Genomic DNA, 13,428 nt, shown 5'->3' on the forward strand with positions numbered 1-13,428 from the left:
TAATTGCAGCAGTGAGAGTGAATTTCACTTGAGCGTAACAGACATTTCACTTAACATTTATGTTGGAGAGAATAGCTTAGAGCGGCTCGAGTCGGCGCCTTCTTACATCATCCACTCAACTGGCCAGCTACCCAAGCAGTCCAAGCTCTTCAAGCTGTCCAAGCTGTCCAAGCTGCGAGTCGTCACGGCTTACGCACATCCCATGCCAGCTAAGAGCCCGGCCAACATATCTATCTTCTGCTCGAATAGTGCTTTACGCTTTCTTGGATGCCCAAGTGAGCGACCATTTACTTTGCGGTATTGCCTTATCAACACGATTACAACAGCCATGCAAATCTATCGGCGGATCTAACTCTTTATTTCTTATGTACTACTTAATCGAAATGCACAAAAAAAATAAAAAAAAAAGTTTTAATGCGTTAAATGTAGATGGGACTGGCCTAGACTTCCGTCCATGATCGGCCTTCGGCTGGCTTCATGTGATGGCTGCTGCTGGCGAAGAGACCCGTGGAGGCATGTGACGCCCCGCCCGAGGCACCCAGCGACGCATTCAGCAGCAGGCCCAGAGCACTGCTGACCAGGTGCGAGGCGATCTGCTTGATGAACCCGTTGGAGTCGAAGCCAGCCGAGCCTTGGGCTTCCTTTTTCTTCTGGCGCGGCAGCTCGGCGCTGCCGTGACGCTCCTCCGAGGCCTCGGGCGGTCGCAATTTCGACTCCAGGAAGGCGCTCAGGAAGTTTTTGGTAAATGTGAGTGGCTGCGGGGGTCCTTCGTCGTCGGGATCCTGCAAAGACAACCAAAATGAAGCTTTAGCCAACACGATTCACTCACAATCCGTCAACTCGACAAGGTTAGTAGCACAAACACAAAACAAATAACATAAAAAGGCTTAAGTACTGCGCTCAGAGAGGCCAGAACGGTTCCCACAAAGTTGCCCAGAAACTGTCCATTGTTTATCTGCAACACGGAAAAGAAACGGTCGTCAGAGGGGGGTCATTTAGGAGCACGCCGCAAACGTACCGCACCGCCTCCACCAGACAGACCATCGAAGGCCGTGCCCACGTACTGGCCCAGGACCGTGCCAAAGTTCTTGTCGCCCGCCAGCAGGCCGGAGATGAGCGATGTCGCCGTGCTGATCAGCGAGTCGATGTCCAGGCCGCCCGGCTGCAGCAGGAAGAGAAAAAGAAACTTGAGCATAAGCGAGCTGCCCCTGCACCCCTATGTCGCCCGAAGCTTACGCCGAAGAGCGTCGAAACGAGGCCCGTGAGTGCGCCAATCAGGGCGCCCACGTCCGAGCCGCCCTCGCCCTGCATGGAACGATAGTTGTTGGCATTAATCGTATTGATCGTGGTGTTAAGCGTCTACTCACGCCACTTAAGCTGCCGATGATGCCGACGAGGCCGCCGCCCCCACCGCCGCCTCCATCCGGGCCGTCAACGTCGCCGCCGAGCTCTGCCGAGCCGATTTCATCCTCCTGCTTGGCATTGGTTGGGATTTTCGCTTTAGCTGTAATATTCCGCGACTTCATACGCGCATTAATGAGCAATTATTCAACTCTTTGGCAGAGATGGAGGTTTTTAATTCAATAAATTGTCGCGTTAGTTTTGTTAGCCAGTCAAGTTTAGACCTGAGGAACGACTAGGTGATGGCACAAAGGATATGTGGATTCCTCACAGTAGGTTATTTGCTGTACCAGATAAATAAATCTGGCTCAAGCAGGGGGAATTGAACTTTCCTATTATAATCATATCTGGCTAGTCAGGTCTAGTAGACTAGTGAGCTTGTTCAAGTTAGTCACACCATAAAACTAGCAATCAGTTAAGTAATACTCAAATATAGTGACACTCACAGCATTTTCCAGCTCATCGAACTCGTTTTCCGACTGCGCTGCGCTATTGCCATCATCGCTCTTCTCGAAACGCTGCACCACCAAGTTCTCCCGGAAGTCGTCCTGCAAAAGGATTGCAATGAGCGCATATCCCATCAAACTCTGCACAAAGGCAGCTCACCTCCATCAATTTGGCCCTGTCCTCGAGCATAGCCTCGATCTGGTCCTTTATGTTATCGGGACTCTTCGCCTCGTCGACTGCGCGTTTGTGTAGGACCTTGTGACTCGCCCTGTCCAGTGGGCCACCGGCTGTGGCATGCTTCAGAAGGTAGTGCAGGGTGCGCTCTATTTTCGTCTCCAGCTCCGTCTTCATCTGAGGCACCTGCTCCAGTATGTGGCAACGCAACTGCCCCAGTCGCCTGCCCACCTCCTGCTGCTCCTCGCTGAGCAGCGCCTGGAGCTGCAGCTGCCGTTGCTGCTGTTGCTCCTTGAGCACGCTGTGAACCTCCCGGCGGAACTGCTGCTCGTCCTTATCATCGCACAGCACGTCCATGACGCTGCCCAGGATTTTGAGTGCTTGCTGATCGCGGGACATTTGCTGCTCGATCGCATCGATCCTTGGCAATATGTCATTGTCCGGCTCGGCCTCGGTCTGCCGCAGCAGCTCCTTGATGGCCTGCACCAGATGCTGCTCCATTTGCTCCTTGGTCTGGCGGGCACCGTTCAGCAGTCCCAGCCCCGTCAAGGCGCGCAGCTCCTCCGGCGGCAGGCTGCGCTCCAGCCTCCTATAGGCGCTGATCGCGCGCACCAATTGCGCTTGCAGCTTCACTCCGCCAGGCCGGGCGCTGGTGCTGCTCCAGGAGCAGGCCGAGATTAGCAAAACCAACAGCAGCAGCGCCTGCAGCTGCCCCGTGTTATTCATGGCTTGGTCGCTTCACTAAAACAACGCCCAGCAGTACTCTGCACTTTATATATGACTGAACTGTCCATCGTAGATGTCATCCATTGCGGTCCGATCCGATCCCTCGATCGCTATAGCTCTGCAAGCTAAATGGTTTTCCGCTTAGTCGCATGTGGGCGTGCCAGCGCCTCCTCCTCCTCCTCCTCCTCTTCGACTCCACCCACCCTCGCTTCACTGCACATTTTCTTACATTGGGTAATCGTGTATGGGTAAAGCAACAGATATATTTAAACACATACAATATAAGACATAACTGAGATACAGATATAAACATTATATTTCTATATCTCAGTTATGTCTTTTGTTGTCCAGTGATCCATGTCCACATTCGATTGCCCAACTGAATCATGGTATGCAAATTTCCTCAAGTAATATTGGAGTACGAAAAACCTCAGAGATTGCTTAGGATAGGCGGGTGTACATAGGTCAGAGCAATTCTAGAGGTGTCAGCATTAGCCGCGATACTCCACTCAAATGTGAGCTCAAATATCGCAATTATACGCTGGCTGCGACTGTCTCCGCTCCATGTCACCTCTTGGCCTGCAATAAACGAGCAGCGCATCTACTTATGGCAGCCATCTTAATATGCCACCCCAGATAGCCGGTCATTAGACTGTAGCCACTGCCAGTCAACGTCTGGACGATAAAAAGAGACCCAACAATTAGTGTTTGGCTGTCAATCAATCTACATAAATAACATACATACATGTATGTATATGACACTAATTGTACAGCATGATCTGCATCTGTCGCAATCTCATTCGCAGAGCTGTGAGGCGAATACTACAAATTAAAAACCTGTAACTCTAGTGCTCTAGTTGAGACTAGTCGACTGCGAGATCCCCTGAATCCTTCTTCATTTCTCTTAGGTCTACACAGCACATCCACACACACACACATACGCACGCATGGACTACAGTGTGGGCTTGCTACGGGAAATTAATTCTTTATTAAGTTTTCTTTTTAAAACCTTCAAAACGTCATAATAACAATGAAATGTGTTGCCAAAGCAAAAGTCTCTAGTATATGAAATACGCTTTTCACTAATTTTAGGGGAAGGGATGGATAATAGCGAAAATCGAAATTCTATAAAATAAACTCGAATCTATATTTGCAATTTTGAGACTCTAGCAGTAATTTAATAACCGATTTTCGATCAGCTTTTTAATCGATACTAAAATAAAGGGAGCAGTTATCGATGTTTTGCTATTATATCTTTTGAGATCGACGCGTTCAAACATATGGACAGACGGACAGACGCACAGAGGGACGGACGGACAGCTCGTTCCCTTGATCCAGAATATATATACTTTGTGGGGTTTGCCACGCCTCCTTCTGTCTGCTGCATACATTTAAGAAAACCATTATACCCTGGTTTCCCATTTTCAATGGGTCCAGGGTATAAAAACATTTAAAAGTGCTCAAGTCGAGACTAGTCGACTACAAGATCCCCTAAACCCTGCCAAGAGTCGAATTCCAATCAACCTTTGATTTTTCATGCGTATATAAAATACACACATATAAGCATGCTCATCCCTTTTGCCTCATACATACATTTTCACAAAAACATTATACCCTCTTTTCCTGTTTTCAATGAGTTCGGGGTATAATAAATATGGATTCAGGATGGTTAGTAGACGTAATAATATATCGTTCTGTGCCTATAGCACTAATTAGAATTGAAATTGATGAGTAAATCATTGCAGTCAGAACATCATTGCAATCTCAAAATTGCTCTTGACTATCTAAAGGCCATAGTCCAGAAAAAGGTCGAATTGATTCAACATTTGAGTATTTTAAATACAAATATTAATTTTAAATTATTATTCAGAACTGTTTTCAAACCAAATTTCTGCCTTTTTGAATAGGTTAAATTTCGAGTGCCTGCATATGGCCGACGTATTTGGACAACCCTAATTATTTTCTCTGGGGCTCAACAAGCCCCACGAGCCTAACAAATAACTCAAGGCATCAGTCAGTTAAGGATGCCTTCCCTCACTTACAGATCCCTATGTACAGATCTGCATATATATAATGGCGTTTATGTAGGCTTGAAATAAAGTCGAAATCAAAGAAATACTCAGTCATCTTTATTCCACTGCAATTATTTTGTTGATATTCCTATTTGATAAGTATGCATGTAAAAACAGTTTTAACTATTTAAATTTGAGTTCGGAATCAGACATACTGAGCTTGAATTTGAAATTAAGAAGAGTTCCAGTTGATGCCAGTCGCATAATGTCCCCCTATCCATATGCAATCCAGAAACGAACAGTACATTTTATAACTGATCTGTTATATTATCTTTCCAGCACTACAAAAATCTCTCAATTATCTCAATCATTTTATTAAATATTTCGGCTGGACTAAAAGATATTTACAACAATAAGATTTGATTGGATTTCTTTTTGTATTTTCATGATCCGCAGACACTAAATTTGTCTAGGTAAGTACACAGGTAATACAAAACAAAAAACCACTGTAAGCTCAAATTGTTATTGGGCTTTCCGCCGCCAAAGGCGGAAGCGGAAATAGCGTGGCCAAGTCACGGTTGTGAGCAATCAGCGTCGGCATCGGCACTTGACATTGCCGAGCCGCACAAATCGCGGACCACACAAAGATAACAGCTTCGTACTTACAGGCGGCGACGCGTCGAGCTGGCTTGTCATTGAAGCTACAGATTTCAATCTCTGAGCGTTAAGTGTAAGTGCGGAGATATCCATTAAAGGGCGAGCAGGCAAACTAGTTTTTAGCTACGCTAAATGAGACCAGCCCAGCCAAATGCACATGACCTTAAGGGCTTTAAGTCGTTCGATCATCAAAATATCAGCTATCATTTACAGGGAATTATCTCAGCCTAGAGCAAAGAGACGAGCTAGAAAATGATCCAAATAAGTAAATCAAAAATATTCCTCATATAAGATCTATATAATTGCCTAATATTGTTCATTACATGGCATGGAAAATGCATATTAATCAAAATGATATTTTGGCATAAGCCCATATTTTGAACTGATCAATATGTAAATATTTGAATGGAGATATAGGTATATATACAAATTTGGATTTGAATATATTGCATGTACAGATACAAATGTAAATAGAAAGATATGGATGCAAATGTTTATACAAAGGTACAGGTAGAGGTTGAGCTGCAGCTAGAGATACATAGAAAAGATTCATATACAGGTGCAGACAATCAGTTCTGGAAATAGATATATGTATTTAAATAGATAAAAAAAAACAACTTATGTTTAAGTTAGAGAAACACACAGATTTATACAGTAAGATACAGATACAAATAGTAATACTGATTAAGATACAAATACACTTTAGTCTTAAATTTTAAAACATGTCCATAATGTCCAGATCAACAACTCAGCTAGAACAGAGTATAGTTGATATATATTTATACAAACACTAATACACATATGACATATATGAAATTCAGTTAGAGAAACACAGACAGATGCGTATGTGGATACGAATAGTAATACAGATTCCGTTACACATACATTCACACTTCCTAGACAACAGAAGCTCAGCTAAAACAACATCTGATAGACGACCGAACAGAGGATCTGGCATCGCGCTAGCTCCATAGGAAATTTCCCCTAGGTGCACGAGTATCAAAGCAAAGCAAATAAAAGTAGGCGAAATTTTCCACCGCAGTCCCAACGTAATGATACAGTTAACTCAGCAGGTAATTTAGCTGTATAAACTTAGCAACACAGAATATTAAATACTCTTGCAATGATAGATATGATAGAGGATCCAAGATCTTGAAATAGCTCTTTGCTGCTCTAATATTTCCTGCTTCGTTCTGATAATCTTTGTCTGTAGAAAGAAAACCGTTATAGATGTGAAATTTCTCATTTAGTAATTAGCTTCAGGTTAATGAATTTCTGGAATTGGCAGAGCGTAGCAAACGTCGATCGATGTCGCTGGATACCAAATAGGAAAAATAAGTTCAGCGAAATCAATTAACAAACAGGCAAAAGCCAGCCTGAAGGCCGCCAGCAGCTGGCTGGCTGGCTTGACTTGGCCTGAACTAGTGTGTGTATGTGTGTGTTAACACATATCTTTGTGCAAGAAATAATAACCTTGCCAAATCGTTTGACTTTGTTTTCATTAGTCGCCGAAGCTTGGCAAACCCAAGCAGCACGCTGCAATGCAGCTTGACAAAAAAAAAAAAAAAAAAAAAAAAAAAATCAAAATCAAAGAGCAAAAAAAAAAAGTCATAAAACCAAAAGCCAAAGCAAAATAACAACAATACATAATATGAAAACAAAAACAAAAAACTTATAATTTTATTGGCAAAATAACTATAAACTTTGCACTGCTCTGAGCACTTTATGATTGCATTTAGTGTCGTATTGATAAGCGAACTTTGAGCTGTGGCCGGAATTAGAGCGGGGCCACACACATACACAGAGAGAGAGACAAGAATATATTGCCAACTGATGTGTAATACCCATAGAATCTGAGCTAAGTTGATAATTGTTTGGCAAATTGCTGCAATCTTAAAATTGAGAGCAGCCAATGCTGTAATACCCTATAAAAAAAAAGTCGAATCAGAAATCTGCTGAGTTAATATGCATGAAATCTGACAGAGCAATACACGTATATACACAGATACAGATCGAGATACAGTCGACTCTCGTTATTTCGAAATTCAAGGGACTCTTAAATTATTTCGAATTGTCGAGTGTTTAACCATATGAGTACGAATTACCGCGTCTTAGCAATGATTTTTAGTTCGAATTACTGAGTGATAACTTTGAATTAATGAGAGGTTCGAAATAACGCAGGTTTGAAATAACAAGAGTCGACTGTATATGTATGTTCCAAGTTAACTGGCGAGTATTCAAATTTGAAACACAGACGAGCCAAAATCCTTAGATATTCCAGCTTGCATTTGGCTAGAGATACGAACACCTGGTTTCACCTCTTTCATGCTTACGAAGCACATTTAGCTCATATACATTTAGCGTATATTCATACATATATACATAGGCACAACAGATGTTGACATCGCCGTCAGTCACGTGTGGCGCCATATCTCATGGCTGCCTTAAAGGGTTGCCCAAAGAGCATAAAATCCGAAAAGTTTATAGTGTTTAATTGCACTAGTTGTGTGTGTGTGATTCAATCTCGTCTCTCAAATCGTTTTTGAATACCTATGCACGAACAAGTTCATAATATTATTCAGGTCTCTGGACAATTTGCATTAAATGGCCAATTGCCGATTTGGCCATCAGGCCACACTCCCTAAGACAAGACGGCAAGCTGACATGACAGTGCAGACATATTCAGACGATTATAGATATATAAAGATATATATTATGCATGGTATTCATATTCACATATAATTATAGTTGGCATCAAATTGCACGATGTAGACGAGGATTATTGAGTTGGAAAGGAAATCAAGTGATCCGGCAGGAGTCCTTTGCGGCTTCTTCTGTAGCGGAGTCCTCTAGCAATACAGTTTGTTGAGCCGTATTAATCAATACACGCTTTAGGATTGCCCGCACTCCATATGCAATAATTCTGCCTATCCAGCCAAGTATTGCCTTAAGGATAAAAATGTTAAGTGAAAATTCTATATCGAAATTCATTTATGCTTCATGAAATATATAAATTTCAACCCAATATTGAAATTACACATAATAACTCAACCAGACATTAAATATTTGCTGTTACATCTCAACTCTTCTTATATTTAAAAGTAAATGCTCATCTCATGGATTAATCCTAGTCTAAAGTTAGCATTTTCTTCGATTTATTTTCCGTTATATTTCCATGATTTCCAATTGAAGTTTCACAATTTCTCCCACACAATTATTTTCTGTAAGTTTTTAATCAGTCGCTGGACTGGCAGAGCTCTAGGTCTTTCTAGTGCCTCCTGCCAACTCAACCCAAATAAAAAAGAGAAGCGAAAAAAACATAACACATAAACGCCAACTCATTGGGAGATTTGTAATTGAATTTTTTCTTAACAAATCATTTCAATCAAAGTCAGACAGGCCGCAGCGAAACCAGATTTCGCAAGTCACTCAGCTATTCTTGGCCAATCTAATTAGTTGACGCTCGCAGCTGACCCCAAGCGCTCAGCAAGAGCCGTGAAATGTCGCCGACTCGACGAACCGGCGACTTGGACTTGTGGAACCAATGAAGATAATAATAAAAATGTTGCGCGACAACTTCAAATAAAAAAACAAGAGACCGAGCTAAAAAAAAAAAAAAAAAAAAAAACTAGCTTTAAGTGCCAGCCAGATCAATATCACGCTGGCCCTTCGTAAAGCCCCTATAAGCTAAAATACTGTTAAATAGTCAATTTCGCTCCTTTCCGTCATCTCGTTAAACGGATGAGACAAGCAGAAGGAAATGTGCAGGAAACTTGATCTGAATTAGCAAAATCAGTTAATTTCCGCTGATCTGCACTGATCGTGAGAAAAGCCAAGTTAAAGCAGAAATGCGTGAGATCTGTTTGCCTATTTAATATACTAAAGAGCTTCGGACCTAGGCTACACCGTAATTCATGAATGCCTCAGCCACATTTCAGTGGCCGCTGTGTAACTTCTAGTGCGGCACGCCCCACTGAGGCAGAGGTGCGCGATTTCTTTCACACCTTTTTACAACGTTAGTCGGCTGAGATTCAATTTGATGTTGCTCGCATAGTTAGTGCGGCGGACTCCTAAACCGGGTCCAAAACTGGTACGTGGACATGTGTGCCAATCACCCAAATGACAGCCCAGCCGCAGCAACAAGCCGTCAAATTATTATAATGTGGGCCTTTTATACCCTGTAAGCCATGTAGCCCCAATCAGGCTCTATAGCTGTTGTAATGCAGGTGGAAGCTCTACGATTTGATTGCGAACTCAAATGTCTAGGGGACTCAAATGTCCCCATACATATTTGGGGACTACAAAGTATGAGAGCCTTCGCTTAATCTCTATAACGATAATACAATAAATAGAACTATCTCATTCCTTACATAGACAGGTTCTGCTTGACACCTTGATTCAACTCTCAGCATAACAACTCATTCATATCCCTTATTCACACACACATATGTATAACACTTTCCGGCAGCTGCAGCGAACAACTTTTCAATTCAGAACTCGATTAAATGCAGAGCAACAAAATGTCCAACTTCGAGTTGTGGCGTTGTCGCAAAGCGGAAGTTGACAATCGCATCTACACCGACTGGCTTATGTCGAAAGAAAAATGAAAAACAACAATCCAAATGAATAAGTAGCTAAATTAAAGCGAGCGACATCAAGATCGATTTTTGGCTAATTCTCTTTCAGAGTGTTAGCCATGATTGGCTTTGAATGAAAATCGGCTCTGACAAGAGATCACAGTGCGAGCAGCTCTTTACCTTCGGCAACAGGTTGTCTCTCCCTGTACGTGTGTGTGAGTGTGTGTGTGTGTGTGTGTGTGTGTGTGTGTGTGTATGGACTGAAGGATAACCAGTTGAGGTAGAAACACTGGCCACAGTCACTAAATTTGCTCATGTCGCTGGTTTGGGTTAACGACACAGAACAGCGGCTTGTTTTCAAGATATGCATGGAAAACTACAAATTACGCATACGCCGCATGGGCCGCTCGCTTGGCAACAGCAATAGCGCAGGCAGCGCAGCGCAGCGCAGATAAACTATCTTGACGCTTTACGATTACAAAATGAAGGCAGGCGAGAGCAAAAATAAATCCGAATCTCAATCCGAATCCGAAACGCAACTCAAACGAGTCGAAGCTTGAGTCGACCCACAAATGTTGCATGTGTTTGAAATCAGTTTAAGGTGAATTAGATTTTCACACACACACACGCACACACACACGCACATACACGCACACAGACAGAAGATTGACGAATATTTAGTCACAGCCTGTGCTTTGCATATGCGCAGAATTATGAAATTAGTCTCGGTCTCCATTCGCTGCCAAATCGAAATGGCATTAAATGCAAACTAGTAGCAGAGCAGAGACGCTGAGGCTGCCCGACTAGCAAATACCATGCAAACAGAGACGAGCTGTCACTAGAGGCGAAGCCATTGATATCCTGTCGAGTAGAAGCGAGTGTTTTCATCAATTATGCCTTCCGTTTGTACACGATCCATTATTGATTGACTGAATATGAAATGAAGAAGAGAGAAACTCATTTTTTGCAGTGTCTTTTGAATAAATAAACGAATTTCTTTGTACTACATATAATACCTAGTTATATGAATATGAATGAGTATATGTTTCCAGCACGATATGAGTGTATATTTTATTCATTTGCAAAATAAATATATATATTTAAATATAAACAGAAATGCATATGCCCCTGCCGACAACTTTTCATTGGGTTCAAGGTGCAAACACCAAATGAACTTTAGCGCGCGTTACGTTTTCGTTACGTGACTGTCGAATTTAATTTGGATTCGCATTGCCTCGACTGTCGCATCCCCTGCATTTGCATATCAGCATCAGGAAGCTCTCCAACTCACATATCCTGCGAGAGAAAAGTCTGTGCAAAGTACAGTGAATCCTTCCTCTAGCAAACAGTGCACAGTGATCAATTTCGTGATAATTCGTTAAGGCATTGCGTCTTTAATAGACTTAATTGATGTCAACCTCAAAGAAGAACATCCGCATTTAAAATATATGCAGCATTTCGAAAGACGATTTAATCCATTAGTAGTTATCTGGCTTTGCATTTGGCAGCTTCACAAGCAAACTTTGGCTCAAAGAATAAATTGAAAAAAAAAAAAAACATAGAAATAAAAAAACATATTATATATATCAAAGCGGAAATAAAATGTTGAAAAAATATTTCGAGCAATCTTAATACATTCGAAATTGTGAATAGAAATGAAGTTCAATAAATGAACAGGCAGGTGGGCGTGGCAGACCCCACAAATTATCTACACTTTCAATCAAGGCAACGAATTAGTTAATCTGCCTGTCTACATTGAGTATGTAGACTCCTGTGATGAACACGCAGATTCTGAATATGAATTTAATAATTTGGATGCGTTCTCCCACTCCAACCAGCTTAAAAATCACACGCCATCATTATACGTCGTTATTATACTCGGAGCTTGCACTAAGCGACTGCATCTGGAACAAAAGTTAATCAAGTTAATTAATAAATTATTAATTTCCCATAGAGCATTCATAATGCAGGCCAAGCGTAGCCGCTTTACAAATGTGTGATTTCAGATAGATTTATGCTTATAGAAACAGCTGCGCTAGGCTGAATGAGAGGTGTCTCCTAGTCGGGTAATTCCGACTAGCGATTGGATATTTGTAAGACTTGCACTTCTACAATATATAAATAAAAATATAATAAAAATCAATTTACTATAATTTGTACACTTAAAAAAAAAATAAGATTTTGTTATAAATTAAAATAAACCTTTTTTGATTTTGTCGTAAATCTCAATAAACAGTTAGTTTTAGGAAATAAAGTCAATCTTTCAAAAATGATATACCATACAGCCCTATGATCATTATTTTCGCAGGCTTTCTACGTCACCTTCAATTATGTTTTCCCATTTTAATCAAATAAAACCCTGATACTTTATAAGAGTTTTGGCTGTATAATTTGCACAATTTGTAAATCAAGCAAATAATATTTGTGTAATCTGATCAGACACTGAATAGCTGCACTAGATATTACTATGGTGCAATATTCCATTAGCCATACAAGCTGAGTTTGTTTCGCTATTGTGGCTGGAGACTTGAAGCATGAAAATTATGAATGGAGTAACCCCAAATCAGATAAAAAGCTAAGATTATGCGGCTCATGATATGTTTATGTGGCTGTTTCTGTTTCTGGGATTGGCCGCAACTACTTTTTGTCAGGCAGATCTTCAACTTGAAATATGTGCTGGTTACAAAGGGTTAATATTTCTGTTATGTGTGATCTCGTAGTCTAAGCGACGGAGGCGGAAAAGCTTTTTTAGATGAAAAGGTCAAAGCTTAACATATCTGAAATTATTTTCAGTTCTTCAAGCAGCGAAAGACATGCTTGATAATGATATTCCTAAAGTATTTCTGAAGTTCCATTCCAGCTGATGAAATAGCGATGTCTCAGCATGAGAGTAAAGAGTATCATCTATTCGGTCAGTCCGAGCTCATGCCGAGTGCATTTAAATTCTCATTTAGGTGTGTTAAAACTATTTAAGATTGTTAATTTGAAAGCACTGTTTTTTGGATCGTTATAAATCCTGTTCGACCGCTTGACTGCAGTCTATATAGTTAATTATACTATTCATTTCAATTCATTTGGCCATTAAATTGTTCCACTTTTTGCAGCAACATGCAACGATTTATACATGTATATATATATATATATATATATATATATATATATTTATATATGTAGTACTTCTTACTAAGCCGTGGCTTAGCACAGCTTAAGAGCTAAGTAGATGTTAAGAAAACAATCTGCGATTTGTTAAGCTGCTAAAACTACTCGAGAAAGAGAGGATGCCGGGAGGGAGTGAAAGAGAACGACTTGGACTTATGCATCTATTGTTTCTGATTTTTAATAATATACAGCACATCTTGAAATTCCGTATAATTATATGCATACCCACGCCTTCTATATATAGCTCATAATGTATGCAAACTCCTACAGAATCT

At 41.1% G+C, this 13,428-nt stretch overlaps 1 protein-coding gene across 2 annotated transcripts in view; it reads right to left on the bottom strand.

Annotated features, from left to right (window-relative positions):
• Positions 1-335: 335 nt before the first annotated feature.
• Positions 336-13,428, bottom strand: part of LOC6584923 — a 41,471-nt gene continuing 28,378 nt past the window's right edge. Inside the window, exons 3-9 of one of the 2 annotated variants that reach the window (XM_002010527.4) lie at positions 2,008-2,873; positions 1,848-1,949; positions 1,368-1,520; positions 1,237-1,305; positions 1,019-1,162; positions 896-955; positions 336-782 (exon numbers count right to left, since the gene is read on the bottom strand). In XM_002010527.4, coding sequence (XP_002010563.1) covers positions 441-782; positions 896-955; positions 1,019-1,162; positions 1,237-1,305; positions 1,368-1,520; positions 1,848-1,949; positions 2,008-2,748 — 1,611 coding nt within the window. In that variant the 5' untranslated portion in view covers positions 2,749-2,873 and the 3' untranslated portion in view covers positions 336-440. The remainder of the gene's footprint in view (positions 783-895; positions 956-1,018; positions 1,163-1,236; positions 1,306-1,367; positions 1,521-1,847; positions 1,950-2,007; positions 2,874-13,428) is intronic. The other variant, XM_032732470.2, reaches the window with a different exon arrangement.

This window comes from Drosophila mojavensis, unplaced genomic scaffold, assembly GCF_018153725.1.
Source record: "Drosophila mojavensis isolate 15081-1352.22 unplaced genomic scaffold, ASM1815372v1 contig_136, whole genome shotgun sequence".
In the NCBI taxonomy this organism is placed as follows: domain Eukaryota; kingdom Metazoa; phylum Arthropoda; class Insecta; order Diptera; family Drosophilidae; genus Drosophila; species Drosophila mojavensis.